Source organism: Centruroides sculpturatus, unplaced genomic scaffold (assembly GCF_000671375.1).
Source record: "Centruroides sculpturatus isolate CEXI.00-Female unplaced genomic scaffold, Cexi_2.0 scaffold1127, whole genome shotgun sequence".
NCBI classification, from domain to species: domain Eukaryota; kingdom Metazoa; phylum Arthropoda; class Arachnida; order Scorpiones; family Buthidae; genus Centruroides; species Centruroides sculpturatus.
In genome coordinates, this window is record NW_019385367.1 from 263,373 (window position 1) to 287,805 (window position 24,433).

Sequence of the window (24,433 nt, forward strand, 5' to 3'; positions counted from 1 at the left end):
TATGACAAAGTAGCATCTAATACCATTAAATTTTTAGATATATATTTTTTTATCTTATCAAATGTCTATTTCATGTCATTATTTGATTATTAAGTATTACTTACTTTTTGTATTAATGTCTATGCATACACTTTAAAACATCAAAATTCTTGTGACAAACAGCTCTTAAAATAAAAATGTTGCTTGTACTAAAAGTGTTTTAATTTTATTCTATATATAATAAGTCTTCAAACAAATGTTCTACTCTATTCATCAGAAAAAGTTAATTTGAATTATCAAAAGTACTTGTGAATTTTGTCAACTTTGCTATACTACTGTATCTATTTCCACTTGCTATTAAAATATAAATTAATTAATTAAAATATATTAATATTTTNGAAAATGACATATATATTTCTAATTATGAACAATAATTTAACATAAAAAAAGACTTATTTTTTATTTATTTACTGTATTTTTGCTCAAAAATCCATAAATAAATAATGAACTGAACTAAATTTTAAATTTATACCTATTTAGATTATTATGTTTTACTATTTGTAATTGTTATAAAAATTAAATAAACATATTATTTACCTTCAGTTCCATCCATTCCCTCAAATCTTGTAGATTTTTTGCCAGCAAATGGATGGTTTTCATATGCTTTATCAAAGCAAGAAAAAAATCGTTGCAATAATGTAGATAAATGTTTCCGAGTCATTTCAAATCCAATTCTTAAACTGATCAGATAAATGGTATCAATAAGCTTCCAAGCAATGACAGAACGAGAATGCTTTCCATGAGGAAATGTTTGTCGAAATGATGAAATAAGCCGAACAATAGGATACAAAATTCCTTTTATAAGTAAATCCTAAAATAATATTAAAAGCATTAAATTAAAAAATACATTTATTATTATAAAATTAAAATGACATTAAAAACAAACAAATAAAATAATATAATACATTACAAGAAATAAAATATTTTATATAAAATGAACATAATAAAAACATTATATGAAAACATTTTTGAGCAAATTTTCATCTATTTATCAGACTATTAATATAAAACATAGAATTTAAAATATACTCTGTTGCAAGATGTAATTTGAAGGGGGATGAGATACATTTTACCTTTCTACCCTTCATATCCTAGGATGTGCAGAAAGAGAAGTATCCCAACCAGGGATAGTTTCTTTCCTCCCCTCTTACTAGACTCATGGATGTTGAAAATTTTACAATTTTGTAAACCTACAAGTTTGATTTTACACAAAATACAAAGTTAATTTATAAGTGTAACTATGTAATCTTCATTTGTGATGTTGAATTGTCTGAATTTTTTCCAACAGACACAGATAGATACATATGATCAGCACTCAGCAGCCCTTCTGATTTGCTTTTTAATAACATTCTTTTCTTTCATTTTGTTTGCTTACCTACTGCTATCAGTACTGTTAGACAGCAATGTTTAGGAGTGCTTAAGATAAACATATCTGCCTACATTTATAATAAACAAACCTAGATGATTTCTTCCTCTCCTACAAATTTGCTGGAAAATTGCTTAATGGTGTCCTTTTGGTATTTAATGCATGTTTTAAAGTGATTCAAAAATTTGTTACAATATATGTAAGCTATCTATAATTCTTTCCCCACTGCAGTAGTATTACTTCATGATCTTTGTACCATCACCCCTAAAAGTAAAATGAAATACTATTGTAAGCCTAATATATGTAAACCAAGTGACCATTCCCTTTTTTTTACTCTTTCCATTCTATAGATACTAAGAGAAACTTTTATGAAGCTCATTGTGTGTTTGGTCAGGCCCACAATGGGCAGCTAGGTGAATGAGAAGAGAGATAGGGCCTGACATTTCCAGGAGAGACCACTCCCTGAAAAATCTCAACCTGTCCAGATTCAATCCTGGGTCTTCTAGAGCAGTAGGCTGACATCTTGGCCTCCTTGGCCATCCAGTCATCTCCTTTTCTACAAATTTTACAAATTACATACTGCTCTGTTGCAAAAATCCAACACCTGTTATAGCAGTGTATAATAGAAATCACATTGAAAGTATTGATAACAGTTGAACCACACAGACTAAAAATTAGCATTAAATCCATTCAGAAAGTATAGTGGAATGGAGTGTGTGGACATGTGGGGAGTAGGGATAATGGTAAAAAAATTAAAAGATGCCATTTCTGCAATTCCAGAAGTTAGTCAGCAGGTCACATGCAAGATTTTGGAAAATTGAAGACCCAGATTGATTTTGTTAAACATACCTGACTCAGTTGAAGACGATAACTTAATTGACATGCTTATGAGCAAAATGAATGCTGCAGTCCTATAAAAAAGGAATAGTTCATGGTAAATTGTAAAATTAATTCCACATTTAACAGAGGACACACAAAAAAATTATAGACATGTAATAATATCTGTTTCACCAAAAATAAGAAGTCTGCTCATTTCACAGAAGTATGTGTCCATTTCCTGGGCCAACATAAAAATAGATGACTTTATCTTGGTAGCCCATTGTTACCATTGCTGTAGGTATGGACATTTTGCAAAATATTGTGAGGAAGGACAAAACTGTTCACACTGTTCCAAAAGACATCGATTTCATGAATGTGAAAAGAAAGATCATCCCCAACATGTATCAACTGTAGGAAAACAAACAGAGAACTTCCAAAAAATAAGAGATACTGATGAACACAGTGCATTTAGCTACAAATGCTCAGTAACACAAAAAATGAAGATGCAAGCTATCAAAAAACAAGCTATGGAGTATAAAGCAATCACATCTCATACACAGAAAAAGTAATCAAGACAACCTGCAAACCAATCAAACAAAGGAACAGATAACAGACTATAATTCACAAGATGTTACACAAAACAAGATGCCAGACATTGACCCTGCAACAGCAAAAATAAAGAAAAAGGTACTCTAAGAATACTCCAGATTAATATACAGAGAAGCAAAGCCACCATCTTACTCACAATAAAATCAGCAAATGACCTTAAAGTTGACATTATTTTAATTCAGGAACCATATATCCTGGGAAAAGATTGTTAAATATGGAAGCTGGCAGGTTACATTCAAAAAAAAAAAACAAATGAAAAACCAAAGAGTGAAATAGTAGTATGTAACTCAAGAGCTTTGATACCAAAACTGTCTACAATTGCAGTGGTAAATTTTAAACCACCAATATTCATAGTTAATGCTTATCTTCCACTGGGCAGGAATGACAAAAAAAATGCATAGAGGAACTATAAGAAACACTTAGAAAGCTCAACAACAAAAATATCATTTTGGCAGGGGACCTCAATGCAAAGTCAATGATATGGTACCACCAACTGGAAGACTACAGAGGCAAACTAATTGCAAACTTGATGGACCAATTTGGACTGATATCAACAAACGTGACAACATTCCATACCCTGTACACAGAGGAATGGACTGATGTGTCTTATCTCAGGAGACCTGGCATAGCAAGTTAGCAGATGTGAAATCAAATCTAGCAGATGTCATGAACAACAAAAAACTTTGGGCATGCCTTTGTACTTATATACATCAAACTAGGGCAGACCCACAGAGGAAACTAACAATCAAACTCATTAATATGCAAATTGGGACAGTGACATCATTGAAGATGAGGAAAGTTATGAAGATAGCAAAGGCAGCTAGAGCTGGATCCTTCCAATCAAGAAACTACTTAGTGCACTTAGGACAATGACAATTCAAATTTCTTTGAGAATAACATCGAAGATTCTTCAAAAACTTTTCTGTTATTTTTTATCACAACTGCTGCAATCGAGGGAAAACATGTAAAATTTGTAAAGTTAATCTCATTTTTGCTGTAAACCCTTAAGTCAAAGGGTAAAATACTTTGTTTTCATTTGCTTGGTTCACTCCTTGAGGGAAAGGGGAACAATTTGTGAAAGATGCAGGCAGGGCCTGCCCGTTCGTATAGGCAAACTAGGTGATGGCCTAGGGTGCTTGAATTCGGGGGGGCGGCATGGCAAAAGTACATGCATAAATTACAATAAGTAATGAAAAAATAAATGTTTTTTGATCACAATCCTTTCTCATGTGTTGACCCAAGAGTCGCCATTTTGAAAGTGGAGCCGTAGTCTCACGATCATGATTTAATATGATTAACGGTCTTCAAAATAATAATAAATTAGGCCTATTATTTAAGAATAACAAAACATATCAAATACAATTAAAACATTTTATTTCACATCTTTTCATAAAAATTACTAAATATTTATTCTTTAATACGAGTTGATTTTTTGCGGATTTACCGCGGACTTATAGATATCGTACCCAATTTAGTAACTGCGTTAAGGGTGTTGCTAACACTTCCTGTGTCTGTGGCCAGTGGCGAGTGCAGTTTTTCCAAATTAAAACTTATTAAAACTTGTGGGGTTGTCAACTTTGTTGATAGAATGGGAAATAGATGAAACAATTGATTTAAAGGAGATCATTTCCACTTTTGCAAAAACTAAGGCAAGGATAATGAAATTTATGTAATTCTAATATACCAATATGCTTCATATAAATAAAGCTTATAATAATATACTCGTATGTTTCATTTTCCATTGATTTATTGTACATGATTGTAAACTAGTAATTGAAACCTTTTAAGAGAGAAATTGCAAAAACAATGGAAAAATAATATTGTTTTACAAAAAAAGTGTAACGATGTATCGTTAGTGACAGCAGATTTTTTTTATGAGAAAATATATTTATATAGGTACTATGTTGTTTTATTACATATTTGAATAAAAATTAATACTCTATTTTACATTGGTGTTTTATATTGTTGCAAATTTTTTTAAATGGGACGACTTCAAAGTCATTTGCCTAGGGTGCTGAGTTTGCTCGGGCTGGCACTGGATGCAGGATAAATGTTTATATTGTAAATATTGTAAAAAATTTTCTTTGCTGAGTACCCTTGAGTTTAAGGGAAAAATTCTTGTTTTCTTATCTAGATATGATGTGACACAAGTTAATAATGTTGTTTTCTCTGTTTTCATTGTAAATCCTTAAGTTTAAGGGTACAAAAATTCCTTGTTGTTTTGTTTGTAGACAAAAGAACAAGGTATTGTTCTTTTGATGTGTGGCAACATGTAAACATTGTACATATTGTTAATATTCTCTTTTCTGTGCTGTAAACTCTTTAGTATAAGGGTAAAAATATTTTTGCTAGAATTTGATACTGTTCAGTAGGAGAACATGTTAATTTGTAAATATTAATACAGTTTTCTTTTCTCTTTTCGTTCTGTAAACCCTTAGTTTAAGGATTCAACATCTCTGTTTTTCTTTGGTTTTGTTTGGTTTTCAACCCCCAAAGAAGGGAAACATCATGTATTTTATGTACTCTGTTTTGTTTAAATAATTTGATTGAGGCACCAAGGGTCCCATGCTCTTCCTTCATCCTCTTCTCATTCTTTTCTTCTCTTCACTCTCTCTCTCTCTCCCCCCTCTTCTCCATCTCAACTAGGGCTACGCTAATTCTACATATTATAGACAGCTCTCTAATCTTTAACTTAAATAAATAAATAAATAGTACTCAAGTTCTTTATGTGGAATGATAGTGATTCAAAAACATCACATTAATGGTAACATAAATTCCAGTTTAATAATGATTTTAATACAAATTATCAATTCTTAGCAACAATTCTGTATCATTACATTAAAGATTCTATTGTTTTTAAGGAACTGGTTACCTATAATTGTAAAAAATTAAAGGAAAGAAACTTATATCTTGTTTAAACTAAGGAATCTTATTAAATAAGACATTACACTGAATATTTCTTCTGTTAACATTGCATCACTTAAAGAAATGAATCTATTTAAAATTTTAATATATGGACTGCTTTGTTTATAATTATTTGACTTAGAAAGTATTCTTAAATTTAATAATGTAATATTAATTAAAGCTTTCAAATTTTAAATTGTTTTTTAACTTCTAATAATTTTTTTTAATCTTCCAAAAATAATTTAAGCATTTTGATAATTTTTTAAATAAACTGTGATTAGAAAAAATAAAAATTATATGTAGTTTTTTAAAACTATTATATATCAAAAAAATTGATTACCGTGTTTGTGAACAACTAAATAAAATTTTAAAATCTCTTATTAGAAAATCAATCACCTCCATTAACAATTAAAATATTAATAGTTGTACAAATTTTATTTATGGAATAAAAATAAATATATAAACAATAAGCTACTGTTATTTAAAACTTCAACAACTTAATTATTTTGAAATGTTTAATAGGATAAATCTGTTGTAACAGATTCTTCAAATGTAGAATAAATTATTTTCATTTCTGTATTTCTGTATTCATAAAAACTAGGAAAACTAACATTGATACGGTATATATTACCTGAAGATTATCCATTAAAGTTGCATCNTCACGGGAAATTTGTTGAAAAAATGGCAGATACATTTAAAATTGAGGTTTACAAGCGAAGGTAAATAAACAAATTAAACTATTTTAAAGTATTTATAGAATGTTTAATAGATAGAAATATAGATCCGTATGATGCGATTGGGACGGTAAGATTTACCCTCCGAATGAAGGGGGTGGCGACCCCCCCTTTGTGTGAACAATAAATGTCTAATAAACCATGCCCCTACGCGCGACCCTTCCCGAGATATAGCCCTCTGAAAATTATTCTACGGATCATGTGACCGCCTGTTTGCCACAATTTACCCTGCGAATGAGCGGATCGGCGACAGGACAAGCGCGCGTAAATTTTTTTTTTCGCGCGGTAGGCTCCCTTTTGACCACAATGTCACGTGACTGGAAATGACGTAAGCGAATTTTCACGGGCTTATATCTTGCGAAGGGTTAATCTTGCGAGTAGAGGTATAATTCCTTTGACTTTATTGTTCGCACAGGGGGGCTACAGTTTGGAGGGTTGCCACCCCTTCATTCGGAGGGTAAATCTTACCATTGGGACTTTAATGGAACTGTACAGCATATTGATAAAAACAAAAAAGTCAAAGGAACTGTGCCTCATGAAAATTTGTAAATAACACCCACTAGGGGTGTCCCGGGCTACTAGTTATGTATAAATTAGAGATGCCACAAATAGTGATTTTGCCGAATACTGAATATTCAGCTACGCTCTTGGCCGAAGTGCAAAATACGGCAATGAGACAGGTCGCAACTTGTCACCTACGAAATGTGCAATGAGACAACCCAACCAAATTGCGACCTGTCTCATTGCAGTGGGTGTGGTAGCGACGCCGCAGGCGCACTTGTTTCATTTTCGAGTAGATCGTGTCACAACATGCATTATTTGTTCATTGTTACATCAAATTGTGTTACTAATAGTCCTTATTACTAAAACATATGACTGTTTGTTCGTCAAAAGCTTTACAAAATGGCACCATTTAATAAGAAATTGCCTATTTGAGAATATTATGAGATTTGTAGTGAAGATAATAAACTGGCTGTGTGTTTGCTGTGTAACAACAAGATCTCATGTGTTGGAGAAGGAAAGGAAGCAAATAAAATCTTATTGAGTATTAATTAAATGAAACAATTTTAGTCATATTTAGTATTTAGCACTTGTAATTTTTATTTCTTGTTTTTTTTTTGCCTGATATTTTATTTCACACATAGTATTTCGTTGATAAACTTGATATAAATAAGTCCTATTTTTAAATATACATTTTATTTATTATCTTTGAAATTCAGAGGGTTAAGTGAAGCCAGATTAATACAAGTTTAAGCTAATACTTTTCAGGAATTCTCTTCTTTCATGTCAGGTTTTTCATTGTTTAATTACTGTGTTCATTTTTTTTCTTTTTTGTTTACAGCTACAACTTCTTTGAAAAACCACCTTAAAAGCAAACATGCTGAGCAGCACACTATGTTAATTGTTGTTCCCTCGGCAAGTGGCAGCAAAAATGATGTACTCTTATTTCTACCGATTCCAAGATACCAGCAGTACCAGGTACATCATAAAAGAAACAGTTAACTCTGAAGGAAACAACTGAAAGGAAATTGTTATGGGATATTAATGATCCAAAATCAATAAAATATTATTTAATCAGTGAAATGATTGCCTTAGACAACAAACCATTATCACTTGTTGAGCGAGTTGTCTTTAAAAGACTTATGAAAAAGGCAGTACCTCAATACAAAATACCTGGTCACACTTACATGACCGAGAAAATTATTCCTGATATATATAATAGAAATTGCTCTAAAATTGAAGCTAGTATTTTGCAAGCAACAGCAGTATCAGTGACATCTGGTATGTGGACATGTCAGCACAATAACCAGCATTTCTTGAGTTTCACTGTGCATTGGATATCTCCAGAGTTTATTCTTGAACATGGCATTTTAGCGATGAAGCTGTTTGCTGGCTCACATACTGGTACCAATATTGCAAAAGAACTCAATGCTATTGCAGAAAGATGGAATATTTCTTATAGCAAGATCCATTTACTTGTCCATGACAATGGAGCCAATATGATAAAAGGTGTACGAGACACAGAATATGATTCTGCCGATTGTTTTATTCATTCACTGCAACAAGCTGTCGTGGAGTCGCCAAAGTCTTAAACAGAAATAACACAGATGGTAGTTGCTGCATGACAAATTGTTATCCATTTTAATCACTCTGGTATAGCACAAGAAAAGCTGAAATGCATTTGCCCAGAACTTAACTTGCCAAACCATCAACTAGTACGAGATGTAAGCACATGCTGGAATTCTACATATTATTTAATGGAGTGATTATTAGAACAAAAGTGAGCTGTTTCTTTGTACATAAACAATATAAATTTAAACAAAATAACACCTTCTTAGTGGGAGCTAATGAACATGTATCAAATTCCTCAAACCATTCAAAGAGATTACGAAAATAACTAGCTCTGGTATTTCCTGGATCTCTGAAGTGATTCCACATGTTGTCACATTGTTGAAATACCTAGGGAAGGAAGAGACTGCAGATAGAATACCAAATTTATTGAAAATGAGATCTTCACTACAAGTTGAGCTTGAAACATTTCTTTGCCACTTTTCTTGACCCGCATTTCAAAACCAGTTTCCTGGGATTAGTTCAAATGCAAAGAGCAAAAAAAATTCTTTTAGAAGCTCTGAAAATTAGTTGTGATGAGTCTACTAGTACTGATGATGATTCTTCTCCACTTCATAAGAAAAGAAATATCAATGAAAATGATAAAACCATTGAAATACATGACAGTTTCTAGAACTGTTTTGAGGAAGTCGCTACAGAAAATATGCAAAATGATGAGGATGTGGAGAAGGAAAGTGATATTGGAAATGAGATTGATTTTTATATGAAAACTGTTTGCCTAGATTGAACGGCAGACATTTACAAGTGGTGATCAGCAAATGCAAAACAGTATCCAAGCCTGACAGAATTCGCTAAGATAAATCTTAGCGAATTCTGATTTATCTATTGTCTCCCGGCAGTAGCGTATATAGTGAGAGGCTATTTTAAGAAGCAGGTATAGTTTATGAGGAAAAGTGCAATCATTTGCTATCAACAAATGCTAAAAAAATTGTTTTCATTCATCACAACTTACCACTGATAGATTTTAAGTATTAATTGTAATAATTTGTGATTAAAATAAATAAATTTTTGAGTAATATGTGCGTTTTTTTTTAATGATTTGGTATTCGGTATTCGGCCAAATCGTATGCAACATTCGGCCAAATACCGAATATTACGAAAAGTAGCCGAACAGGCCAAATACCAAATAGTAGCTGAATATTTCTGGCATCACTAGTATAAATCATACAATATAAGACATACATTGACTATAATTATAATTACAATATTACCTTTACCTCAAATTTTATCAGATATGTAATTTTTATTTTTATTTACAGAATTAGTTTGTTAAACATCATTAGAATATCATTTTGTAATTCTAATTTATAAAATCAACTTTTCTTCTGAACAAGCAATGAATTGCAATTTTTTTATTGATAAAAATAATTAATTCGGTTAAAACAATTTATAGTTAGAAATTAAAATATATTAATGCTTTTTCCTTTGTGCTTTCTACTTTGAATAAATTCTATACATTTTTAAAAGTTAATGAAATTTATATAAAATTTTTCTAAATATAATTCTACAAAGTTGGCAAAATAAAGCAAGCTTTTTTTAAAAAACAACCTTTTAAATATAAAACAAATATTAAAATTCGTTCACGTACCAATTCTGAAACATGTGGTAAATATTGTAGTAAAATAAATTGCTCTCCATATAAAGCAGCAATACTTGAGAGACTTTCTAAGACTTTGGATGCATTTTCATCACCAGCAACCCATCTTTGACTTATACTTATATTTTCACCTACAAATGTTCCAAATTTAATTAATACATTTGACTAATTTTATATCTATAATTTATGAGATTTAAAATTACATTTGGTAATTAGATACATTAAAAAATATCAAGCTTATAAAAATAAATTATTTTTCATATAAAAATGATCTGATTTAATTTAATTTACTGTATATTTGAATATATAATAAGTTAAAATACACTGAGTGGCCAAAAAATTAAAGACACTTCTTATTTGAAAGTAAACCAGTCCAACGGTGACATAGAGTGACATAACAATGCAGAGTTGCTTATATAAGGAATGCTCAGCTATAGATGATGTAGTTATCATGGAAGTTAATGTCAAAATGGGTAAAACAAAAGATTTAAGTGACTTTGAACGAGGATGATCATCGGTGGAAGAAGAGCTGATGCCAGCATCTCTGGAATGACTCTTTTAGGATTTTTTCGCCCAACAGTATATCTCAGGTGTTTAGAGAGTGGCAGTTGAGGGAAAAAACTTCAAACGATAAGGACAATTCTGGTCAAAAAAGGCTGGTGAACAAGATAGGAAAGGTGATTAGCATGCATAGTCAGCAGCAACAGAAGGGCAACAACACAACAAATTACAGCTGAATTCAATGCAGGAGCATCGCAAAGCATATCCCACCATACAAGATGGACTTTGCAAAGGAGGGCTTTAGCAGCAGGAGACCATCAAGAGTGACAGAAAAATAGGAAAAAGGTACCTGTTGTGGACCCAGGAATGACGAACTTAGTCACTTGAGGACTGGAAAAAAGTAGCCTGGTCCAATGAATCTCGTTTTCTGCTCCATCATGCAGGTGGCAGGATCAGAATATGGTGCAAACAGCATGAATTCATGGATCTCTCCTGCCAAAAGACAACTCTTCAGGCTAGTGGTGGTGGAATTATAACGTGGGGAATGTTTTCCTGGAGTACACTGGATCCCTTGATATTTGTGGACACATCTCTGAATAGCACAGCTTACCTCAACATCATTGTCAATCACATACACTCATTTATGGCTGTAATATTCCCTGATGGAGATGGTCACTTTCAGCAAAACAATGCATTTTGCCACCATGCTCAATCAGTCTCAAATTGGTTTGAGGAACATCAATCAGAGTTTAACCTGCTTTCATGGCCAACTCAGTCCCAACCTCAATCCTATGGAGCATTTGTGGGACAAAGTCAAAAGATCACTTCCAAGCTTGGAAACACCACCATCCAATCTGACCTAACTTAGAGCAGCCGTTATGTCAGCATAGGCCAACATTCTTCAGCAATGGTATCAGCAACTTGTTGAATCCATGCCAAGAAGAATATTGATTGTGATCAGAGCTAAAGGTGGACCAACTTATTATTAGAGGGTGTCTCTAATTTTTTGGCCACTCAGTGTATATTAATTAATTTTTATATAAAGAAAATTCATTTATTATCTTTTGTTCTATTATTTATTTATATCTATCGTGTTTAAATTAAGTTAGCACAACTTTTTAAAATGTTATACTTAAGATAACAATTTTGGTTTATCTAATTTTTTGTTAATCATTATTAACCATAAATATCTTGCAGAATCATTAAATAATCATAAAAACTGAACTAAAAAACAGAAAATATGTTAAGTAACACATACAAATACTTGTTTAGAGTCAAATTGAATGAATAAAGTTCAAATGAAATCAAACAATCCTTTTTTTTCTTTTTACATACATACATACATACATACATAGTACAATCCAAAAGTTCAGGGACTTGGCTTATAATTCCTTACATTAATAAGTTTATATTGCTGATGCATAACCACCTTTAAAGTAATCACCTTGGGCACTGATACACTTTTGCCAGCTCTCGTATAACTTCTGGAAGCACTGCTGTAAGCCATTTTTTGAAACCTCCCATAAGGCTTCCTGCGATGCTGCTCTCACCTCATCTGATGACACAAAACAGCATCCCTGAAAATGCTTTTTCATTGATGGAAACAAATAAAAATCACATGGGGCTAAGTCTGGTGAATATGCAGGATGTGGAAGCACATTAATATGAGTTTTGGCGAGAAATTGTGTGACCATTTGGGACCAATGTGCAGGTGCGTTGTCATGCAGAAGGTACCAGTCTCCACTTTGCCAGATCTGTGGCCATTTACGATGAAGGAATTCCCTCAAACAACAAAAAATGTCTAGATAATGTTCCTTGTTTACTGTTCTGCCTTTGGGAATAAATTCTGAATGAACAATTGCTTGAGAATCAAAAAACACCTCCATCATGACTTTTCCTTTGCTCAGTGCATGTTAAGATCTTCCATTAAAATATGCTGGCAACTAGTCTTTGATAAGTGAGTAGCTGCAGCGAGTTTTTCAAGGGTTTGGCAACAATTTTTGTGAACACATTGAGAGACCAACTCAACATTTTCCTCGTTCCGTGAAGTCAAAGGTCGGCCAGAGCGTTCATTGTCTGCGATGGATTCTCAGCCCTCTTTAAAACACTTGATTTGGGCTAAGCTAGACTGAGGTCTACCAAGCGAACACAAAATAATTAGTCGGCTTACAAAAAATTTCTTTATTTAACACAGGCCTTGCGGTTAACAACTGAGGGCTCTTGTGAACTCTCAACAAAGGCTCATGGCACGACCACGTGTCCCGAGTACAATAATTCTAATTCCTTTACCCTCCTTTCTCCTTCGTGTAGCATAACACAGTTCAGATTGTTACATTAACACGTGAATAAATGGTTTGGCTCACAGCCTACTCACTAGAGATCCGGCCCCGAATCGATCGGTAATTTTGGGCCAACGTCTGTTCCTAGAGCGGAAATCTTCCCAGGTCCCAAGTGTTATAGCTTCTTCAAATGTACAGTCCACTTTGTTCCTTCTACGTGAAGAACGGATGAATTCAATCCTGTCCCCTCTTCTCTTGATGTTCGCTTCCTATCTCCTGCACTAGAGTTCCGTTTTCTTTTTTCGATGGTGTTATCTCAGCCCTTTCGCCGAAGTAAAAAGAAAGATCCCTTCTCACATGCGTACCTGCTATATATATACCCCTGGTTCGCCGATCCCCTTGACCTCTTCGGTAGCCAATCAAAAGGCTGGTTTCGAACAAAGGAGGGAGGTAGAGAGTAACAGATACACGTGGTCTGAGCAGACGACACACACAAAGAAAAAAAAACGACACAATTGAAGGAATATAAACTTAAGCCTAGTACAATTGATAACATTATACAAATAATATTTATGATACAATACTACGAACAATCTATAAGTTGCAGAGCACTACACACTGATGCCATTTGTACACCTTTTATTTCGCCATGGTAAAATCACCGTACACCTTTCTTAGCAATTTTAAAGTCTCCATAGGTGTTTTACCTAAACACTGACAAAATTTAATGTTGCAGCGCTGTTCTTGAAACTCCATTTTTATTACGTCGCAAAACGAAGGTCCGAAAGAATCTCCGAAAGAAAACAACAGCACTCACGGTTTAATCACGTGACATGGGCAAAACCAACCTGAAAACATAGGAAAGGTTTGATAGAAACAATTTCATATGCTGTAACTTCAAACACATGCTTTTGTTGTTATACATTACTGCAGTCCCGAACTTTTGGATCGTACCACGTATTTTTTTCAATATGAAAACAACACAGACACTGATTATTTTAAAATTAAATGTAACTATATTTTAGATCCTTAATTATGTTTCTTTTTTTATCTATAGTTTTTCTTTATTTCCTATAATTTTGTTAGTTTATATTATTATAGGATTAAAAAAATGACCAAATTTTATTTATAAAAATATCAAATAAAACGATGTTACTAGGACAGAAAGATTATATACAAACAAAATTTTTGGCTGGCAACAATAAAATTATTGCAAGCATAGTCATGGTTTTAACTATTTTTTATAAATAAATTTTAGTTACACTTTAATCCTATTTCATACATGTTAGAAAATATAAATAGATGTAGAATGAAGATGGAAGGAAAGACATATTCATTATAGAGACAAAATCAAATGATAGTTAAAAAGAAAGAGTTAATTTAATGATAAAATAAATTTCAAGTTTATTTATTTATATCTATCGTGTTTAAATTAAGTTAGCACAACTTTTTAAAATGTTATACTTAAGATAACAATTTTGGTTTATCTAATTTTTTGTTAATCATTATTAACCATAAATATCTTGCAGAATCATTAAATAATCATAAAAACTGAACTAAAAAACAGAAAATATGTTAAGTAACACATACAAATACTTGTTTAGAGTCAAATTGAATGAATAAAGTTCAAATGAAATCAAACAATCCTTTTTTTTCTTTTTACATACATACATACATACATACATACATNGAACAAATAAATAATTCTGTAAACATACTGTTTCCTTCAGGAGGTTGGGAGACAATATTCAGATGTTCATGTCCATTATAACATAATGACAGCATACGTAAAAGATTTCTTGTCAAATATTTTGCAGTTAAAACTGGGCCAAGTCTATGAGCAAGCCAAATAACACTTTCAGCTGCTACATCTGAAATATTAATTTCAGACTCTGACTTATTCTTTGATTTATTTGAATTAAATGCTTTTTGAGAAACATTTCCACATTCATCTTCAATTGGATTTAATTTTGATTTCTTTTTAATTTCTGTAAGTGACCATTGAGTTACTTGGGATGGAAGATTAGGTACAGAAGAGGAAAACATTGGTGATGGTGAAGTATTAAGATTTGAATTAAGTCCTGGTATATCAATTCCATGTTCTTCCTCAGGTTCATCTGGTAGATCAATTTCTAATTCAGGTTCATCAAAATGTTCATCAGCAGCTCTTTGCTGTTCTGTAGAATCTTCAGTCCATTTTTCATGATCTAATGTTGTTTCTAAAAATGATAAACTTCTATCAACTTTTTCAGATTCTTCTTTGTCTTGTTCCTTAAATGTAAAAAATAAGTAAATAAATAAATATTTTAAAATAATATTCTTGATAATTTAAATGAAAAACTGTATAAAATAAAAATATTATATACATTGTAATACTGTTTAAAACATTTATAAACAAGAACAACAATAAAAAATGTCATTCGTTCTCATAATTTAATTTATACCTTCTATTAGGATATATTTATTTATTAACTTCCTTGTTACCCTTATTATATTAAATGCTTTTATTACAGATAAATTTAAAAATTTATTTAAGCATAATTTTGGTTTAAAATGAAAATTTAAAAATTTTTGAATTTATAATGTTCAAAATTTTAAATAAATTGAACAGAAAAATAAATTTTGAATGATTTTAAAATACTTCATAGAAAATAAATATAATGGGCTATGGTATACTATTAGACTAAACAGACAGTACTGTTTGGTCTAATATGTATATTCTCATGATATATAACCTTCATGTAATAAATGTATTAAAAAAAATAAAATAAAAGACAATGTAGAATGAAAGATATAAAAAAAGGATATAGGAACAATAAAAATAGGATAATGATTTAATAAAAACGATATTAACTAAACAGAAAAGTTTTTGCAGAAATAATCATATTTTGTATTCACAAATACAAACTGCAATGATTAATGCAGAAATTCTGTTTACAATTTTTCAGAATAATTTAAAAATTATTTAAGTGATTCTAAAAAATTGAATATATGATTTTGTCAAATAGAATATGTTATTAAAAAACATTCTTTAAAGCATAAATATTTTAACAGTTTTCAAATAAATAATTTTTTATATTTCATTTTATTAATTTAAATAAATAATCTTTTCTAACCTTATTTTCTTCGTTCCTTATTAATTCACTGTCATCATCATCATCTCCAGCAGTTTCTAATATAAAGATTTCTGGTTCTCCATCAGTTCCATTACCACTATTCTTTCCACTACGATTACTTAAAAGATCTGTTTGTGAAGAATCATCATCATAAGGAGAAGAAACAGTTTCAGGAAGACATGAACTATCATCAATTTCAACATCATGTACCAATTGTTCTAATTCTGGAGAGTGTAAATGAGAACCTTTTCTTATAGTGGAATCGGACGTATCTGTATGTGCAGCACTAAAAATAATTGTATTGAACAAAATAATTATTAAATATACTAAAAATGTAAAATAATTAAATTTAATAAGCAAATAAAATTGAATGACAGTAACACTGAAGTGTAAAGATTCTGTAGCATATCATAAAATTATCTATTAAATATTAACAATATAATTAAAATTTCAAATTTTACATGTATGTACTATATTCAACATAAAGTTCCATCTTTCATTTTTTAAATTGATATAGAAATATATGATTAAAATACTTTTGCTAGTTCTTTCAAAGAAATTTTATACAAATATGCATAATAAAAAATTCATGGAATATCCTCATAAATAATTTAATTGGTTAAACATACTATGTTGGAGTTAAAACAATGGGCAACCACAACTTTTTGTTGGGTAAATACTTAAGTGCTATAAAAAAACCTTAAAAATTCCAAAACATAGGAAATGTCCTATTAACATAATTCGATTACTTATTAATATTTAATGAGTAATCAAATTGTTAAAAAAAATATAGACATAGCAAAATAATCAATAAATAAAAAAGTGATGGATTTGAACCACCAATGTTTAGTTCTCTAGTTTGGGGAACTATCCAATTTGTAGATAAGAGACTAATCTGATTCTTTCTTTTTCACTTTCCAGAAGGGACATTTACATGTGTGGATTATACAGAATTCTGGAAACTTTTACAGAAAGAGTAGGTGATTTTGGAATTTGTAGAAATTTGGTTAGTGTAAATATTAATTTACATGATGGTTTAGTTATTTCCTTTCCCTTTATGGTTCTGAAAGAACATATAAAGTTGATTTAAGTGTTTTTAATAGATGTTTGATCTGGTTGGATAAAACACAGGACTTGGATATTTCAGAGCAGGAACTGAGATATGCTTTAAGTAAGTTGAGAGTTGGTAGTCCCCAGGAATGGATGGTATACCCACAGATTTTTGGAAAATTGAAACTGCTTTTTCTTTTTTATTATAAAATTTTAATAAGATGTTGAGAACTGGTGCTATCCCAGTAGAATGGAAGAGTTTGTTGTTGGTTCCAGTTTATAAAGGTGGTTCAAAGTTGGTTCCTACAAATTACAGAGGTATTTCATTGTTGTGTTGTGTTTCAAAAATTTTTGTATTATAGATTAATAAGCTGGTTGAATGTGAGAGATACTGCCAGAGAATCAGGCTGATTTTCATGCAGGTTATTCAACCATTGATAATATCTTCATATTACATACAATTATTTCTGACATTAAGGAGGAAATGGCATAAAGTATATGCATTTTTTGTAGATTTAGCAACAGCATTTGATACAAGGAATTTATTATGGAGGAAATTATTAAATTACAGATTGTTTTAAATTTGTGTTATATTGTGGTTTAAACGTTAGTATTAAACAGAGAAATTGCTGTTTCCAGCCTTTCTTTCCAGATAAGGATGTTAGACAGGAATGCATTTTGAGCCCATTCTTTTTAGATTATTTTTAAATGATTTATTGAATTGTATTAATGATTCTGAGATGGAAAGCATTGATGTAGACAGTGTCAATGTAAGGATATTAGTGTATGCAGACAATGTGGTAATTGTGGCTAATTCTGTGAGGTCATTGTAGGCATCAACTAACCTTTTGGATAAATATTTAACCATTCAAGAGTGAGGGATGGATATATCCGTTAAATTCTTTTGGGGTATCGCCAAAAAAAATTCACATAAAAAATGAATTATGTAACAATTATAAAAAAAATTTTTCTTTCCTAGACATAGCTGTTTACAAAATCTTTTTCCAAAACAGTAATGAGAAAAAAACGCATGGAAAAATACTTTAAAAATTTCCCACGTTTATTCTCCACTACTTTGTGGTAGCACCATACCTGACTATCCCCCTGTTGAAAGGTTAATGTGTAACAATCTGCAATTAAATCTTACAAAATCTAAAATTGTTGTTTTTTGAAATAACGGTAAGGGCTCAAAGTTTGATAAATGGTGGTTTAGGGATGATCCAATTTTGGTTGTTTCAGAATATATTTGGATGTGACCTTTAAACATAATAGTAATTTTAATACTCATGTGAGGGCTTGTAGAGTTAACGCTGAGATAAAGTTAGAAAAAGTTATACAAATGTGTAAGTCTGCAAAATTGCATAATTTGAGGATCAGTTAAAATTATTTAATGCAGTTGTAGGTTCTTCTCTTCTCTATGCCTCCAAAGTTTGGGGTTTCAAATAGAGATTTTGGATGTAGATTTGCTTAGGGGTTGTATGGATCCCACGATTAACTCCTCGATATTTAGTATATATGGTGTTTATTAGTTCCACTGTCTTGCACGATCTTGAGCAAATGTATTAACTGGTTTTTAGAACATTGAGCTTGGGAGAAGAGTGCCTTAGCAAGATTTGTTTGTGGTTCATTTGGAAATGAGTAAAGCTGCCCTGGACTAATCTAACTGGACTAAGTATCTGTCTACAAACTATAGAAGTAATGAAATTGATTTTGAGAATTTATTTAAAAATGTAAATGGAATTTATTTAATAAAGTTAAATCATTTTGATAATTTTATCTCAAATCTGAATAATGGCATATTATCAAGTACCTATTTCCGATGGTATAAACATTTGAATAAATCTTTTTTTGGCTGCTTTGTTTTATAACAATAATCTTTCTTGTAATGCCATGACAATATTAATGCAAGTTAAGTGTAATTCATTGCGTTTTTATGTAATTACAGAAAGGACATTTGTGTGTGTGGTATGGTTGATTCATCATTAGATGCATATCACGTAATAACAGTTCATGCTTTTTACTCAAAATTATATTAGGAGATTTTTGGTGTTACTTCCTTTTCATTTAATAGTTTTGTGAAAGTAATCTGTGATTCTGATTCTTTTTTCAAGGTATTTACTTTTATTAAAAAGGTTAAATTGTTTATTTTATGATGTTTGCTTTGTTGTAATGTGGTTTATTTTTCTTATACATTCATAGTGTAAAAGTTGTTGATGGTTTTATGTTAATTGCATTCTGGGACATGGTTTGTAGCTTATTTAACCAGCAGTTAGTTTTGGTTATTTGGGAGACTATCTACTTTGTGGACAAGAGACTAATCTGATTCATTCTTTTTGCTTTCTAGATAAGTTACAGTGTAGTTTTTTTCATTGTAATTTTTTTTCTCTCTTTGGATAGTTCTCCTACATTTAGTTTAAGTTTGAATTCACCTTTGTATTTTATTTATAAGTTATATGTATTTTTATGTTTTGTGTTAATGGATATGTATGATTTTGTATAATTTTGTATTATTTCTCCCCGTTTCATGGTTGTACCAGTATGCTTAAATAAATAAATAAATAGTTTTCTAGTTTTAAATAATAAACTTAATAAATATAAAAACTAAAACTAAATATATAAAATAAACAAAAATTTTTACCTTGGACTATGATTTGATGAAAAATCTCTAAATCCACCAGTTGCTTCTATAATTAAAGTCATGAAATGTGCAAGAAATGTAAGGAGTCCAAGCCTAACCATCAATTGTAGTAAATAAGAACGATGATACAATTTTAAGTGTTTTGGTGAAGGCACTTCAGGATCAAATAAATGAATAATTGTAACTAATAGTTTTCGAACAGTTTGTTGTGGGCCCAGTGCTTGTGCTACTATATTAAACAAATGCCACGCTGCAAGTAAAGCTGTATCAGGACATTCAAAAAGGTCTTGAAGATATGGAGTTAATAAATCAAGTCCTTCTGCATTTAGTTTATTTAATAAAGAAGGTAAAGTATTCATTGCAAGATTAATTTTTGCCATTACTAAATTATTAATTTTATCATGTTTATTTTCTAAAATAAAATTATTTTTTATGTCTTCTAGACAAACAGAATAATGGTTCATTTGTTGAATAAAGCTATAAAGTTCTGGAAAATATGAAGGAAATGGGAGAATATGAATTAGTGGTTGAAGTAATTGATGAGCAGATGGAGGAGGTAATCCTCTAAAAGTTACAGGTGGATATTGAGAAGGAAGCAAAACTTTTCCATTTGCTTCTTTATTTGAAAAATCAATTTGTAGTAGTAATTTCAAAGCTTCTTGAAAGCATCTATAAAAAAAATAATTAAGAAATGTTTTACCACCAACATTAAAATTAAATATTTTTGTTACTAAAACAAAATATTTGCTATTATCAGATAATTCAATAATTTAGAAAATTATTTTAAGTACTGAATGTTTGAGAATCAACTTACATAGAATCAAACTCATACATGTCTAAACAAATTAATACAACAAGGAAAACATAAAAAAAAATATAATTTTTCAAATTTCAACCTTGTCTAGAATCAGTTTTCTTTGCTTACTTTTTAATTAGTACTTTAACTTTCACAATAAAAAGTATATTAAAATTTTAACTATAAAGAGAATTTTTCATGACTAATTTTCTTATTTTAAAAATGTAAAAAATTGTATAAAAGAAATGTACTTTATTCATTTTTTATATTACAAAAAAGAACAACTAAAATGATAATAATGCCAATACTACATTATTGAAATTATTTTTGTATAAAATGTTTAAGCTCTAGGAAAATTAGAAATTCTCAAAATTATAATTTTTAAATTTATGTAAAATTTACATAAAGTTGCAATTTGAGTTTAAAACATCATCCTATTTTTTGAAATGATGAAATAATACATTTACATTTGTGAGATCCGACCTCAGAGTAAGCCCAAAAATGTTAATTTTTCCCCCTAAATTTTCAACGTATGTGAAATAAATTTGTCGCCGCCTCGTTAAAATAACATTGTCAGAAAAAAAAATCAAATATCAATATTAACTTATAACTTTCCTCGTTAATATAAACATTCAACCCTCGAACAATGACATTCCTCTGTTGCAAGACAAAAAGTTTATAGTTAAAGTCCAAATTCGTCATTTTGTTTTGGTCCCGAGAACAACTTTAACCTCCATACCTGCAGGACCAACTCTACCTCTCACAATGGGGGATCACATGACTACTCTCCCCAGCCCAAAGCTATAAAAGCGACTTCTTCCCCCTCCTTGGGGGAGTCTCTCATCTACGGCTGGGCAGAAAGGATTAAGTCGTGGAGAATTTTAACTTTGTGCATCAATTGGAAGAATAAGGGCATAAACCTAACGTCTACGTTGAATTATACTAGAGGTATGGAGCAAAAAAATGTAAACTCTCTCTCCGCGAGTTAGGAGCTAGCGAACTAAATTCATTTCTCAATATGTTAGATTTTGTAATTGTTAATTTTTTCATTAATCTAATAAACTGTTGTTTCCATTGTTAAATGGTGTCATTTACTCGCATATCGCCTACGTCTCATCGACAGCCCCTTTCACCTCCTCCACTCGACCTGACAAAAAGAATCCTGACCCCCTGGGACTGCATTCGAACTTTAGCCATCTTGACAAGTGAGCAGGTTTAACGACCTGTAGCCGAAAAGGGAGAGTTGATGGTTCCCAACCTCCCTGGCGGCTCACACATTTATTGCTTTATTATTATTCCAAAATTAATTCATTATACTTGAATTTGATATATACTGTCTTCTTTTTATTACACACCTTAAAATGTTTAACAAATTTATATGAGAATATTAATGCAAGATACTGAGGAAAATTATTATTATTATATTAAATTTCAGTTTAAATCTTTAAATATTAAATCAGTAGTTTAAATATAGAAATTGATTTAAACTATACCTGGGAACTTCATGAAAATCAGTTTTTAGCAGTTTAATTATAATATTATAACGTTCTTCTAATGTCATATTTCTTGGTATAACTCTAAGTTTTGGAGCTAATGCAATTTCCACAATAAGACAACCAAACACCATCATATCACGGCTCTTGAAATGATGATAAATATGATTTAAATTTTTCTCTTGTTTCAACTAAAATAATTTAATTATTAAGTTATTGATTAATGGGAGCATTNTAACAAATATATAAAATTAGAAATTTATTTATAAGCCAAGTATATTACTAAAAATAATTTTAAAATACAAATAACCTGAGTATCAAATGGTGATACTGAAGATGATGTTTGAGCAGTGAAAGAAATAAGTGACTCTAATTGATTTAATGAAGCTAATGGATTGTAATCTTTAGATAACACTATTGTTTGTGATTCAGGACGGAAATCAGGACAAGCAGGTTCAATAAATGTTTTATATCTGAAATATTTAATTGTTATTGTGGATTAATAAAACTGATAAATAATGTTTATTGTTAATAATTTTTCTATTATTATTAATTAAAATATACTTGAAATATTTTCGTTTAAATATTTTTCCTTCTGAATTTTCTTCATCTCCACTATCTTTTAATTCTATATTCTGTTAATAATATATAATAGTTTAATGTAATTATATATTCAAAATTTCAATAATATTTTATTTAATAGAAATGTTTACTTACCAAACCATTATCCTGATTATGGACATCACCTATTTTTTTCTTCATGGCAAATGAATGAAGCTGACAAAGTATTTAATACAAACTATATAAATACATATCATTTAAATTCAATTAAATAATAAATTAAATAATATTCAATGATTTATTCTAATAGATATTAGACAAAAATATAATTATTATTATTATTATGCATTATTAATATAAACAATATAATTTTTTAAAAGTTAAAAACAACAACTAATTATTTATTAAACCAATTACAATTTATAATTTAATTCTAATAGAGTAATTATTATTTGTTGTAAGTTTAACAAAATTTTTAAAATAAATCTCAATAAATAATAATACAAAACTATTCTACACTTTCATTAATTTACTAATTTCAAACTCAACTAAGATGAATTTTAAACATGAAACATAATAGAAAAACTAAATAGTAAATGAAAATACTGCTTTTAAATATATTAAATAAAAATTTTCTATCTAAAATATTTAGCCATATTTTTTTTTGTTTTCCTCATTTGCTTCTTGTTTAAAATTCATTTTATAATATGTATAAAAAAGTAAGGGAAAAAAATGTAACAACTTTAAAATGCAAAAAATTAAGACTACAAATAAATTTGTAAAATTGAAATGCTGTATTCACTTTCTATCTTCTATACTTCTTATTGTGACAACCATAAAAAGGATCAAAATAAAATTGATATTATAATATAATATTTGCAATCCGAACATCAAACCTTTTGATATAAGATATAAAGTTTATGATATGCACAAAAACTATTGTTATTTGGTACATTCTAGTATATATCAAACAGTGCATTGGTGAATCATGATGTACTAAAATATGTTCTGATATTCACCAATGAGTTCATTAGTGAGGTGACTGATACATATTGTATTCATTGGGCTGTGTATATGGTGAGTTCTGATGAAGCAATATGACCACCTCCATGGCTATATAATTATCACCAACAAAATGATTCACTAAATAATTTGGCTATAATTCCACTAATTTAAATAATCATGATTAACCGCATAAGGTTATATCAAAATTTAAATACATCTGGAAGCAATGGCTTGCTCAGGATCCAAATGGCACAACTGGTGTGCACACTGCATAGCAAGCAGTTGCTGCGAGTTCAAGCCCCATCCCAGGTCAGTTCTTTTCTTCCAGATGGTTCTAAATTATTTAATAAATTATTAAAATTATAATTATTAATTTAGTTAAGAGATGGTGCCTAACATCTACCTTTAGTAGCAAATTACTTTGTATTTTATTAATTATTTAAATTAGTGGAATTATAGCCCAATTATTTAGGCAATTGTTCGATGATGTTTCTATATACTTATCAGGCTTTGTATTGAGTGTTATACTTATATATAATTAACACCAATTTTATTACTCATCTGTATTAACCCAAGTTATGTTGACAAATTAAGTTTGCAAATGCCAATATAGCACTGTTTCCTTTTGCCATCTTGTTAGGTTGCCAGACATTCCTGTAAAAGCTTATTACTGTTAAGCTGTTCATCGATTGTGGCTGAGACTGATGTATACTTGGATGTACCCATTACTTTTAAGAATGTCATCATAGTTTTATATTTTAATATTCATTAACTAATATTAATAAGTTTAATCTAA

General features: G+C 30.1%; 1 protein-coding gene across 1 annotated transcript in view; it reads right to left on the reverse strand.

The window, feature by feature from the left end:
- Positions 1–22,898, reverse strand: part of LOC111638198 (WD repeat-containing protein 81-like) — a 70,859-nt gene extending 47,961 nt beyond the window's left edge. Inside the window, exons 1-10 of the mRNA XM_023383869.1 lie at positions 22,789–22,898; positions 22,636–22,706; positions 22,382–22,544; positions 22,072–22,262; positions 19,783–20,451; positions 16,095–16,380; positions 14,697–15,249; positions 10,190–10,329; positions 6,369–6,419; positions 577–850 (exon numbers count right to left, since the gene is read on the reverse strand). Of these exons, the coding sequence (XP_023239637.1) occupies positions 577–850; positions 6,369–6,419; positions 10,190–10,329; positions 14,697–15,249; positions 16,095–16,380; positions 19,783–20,451; positions 22,072–22,262; positions 22,382–22,544; positions 22,636–22,706; positions 22,789–22,833 (2,443 nt within the window). The 5' untranslated portion in view covers positions 22,834–22,898. The remainder of the gene's footprint in view (positions 1–576; positions 851–6,368; positions 6,420–10,189; positions 10,330–14,696; positions 15,250–16,094; positions 16,381–19,782; positions 20,452–22,071; positions 22,263–22,381; positions 22,545–22,635; positions 22,707–22,788) is intronic.
- Positions 22,899–24,433: the final 1,535 nt, after the last annotated feature.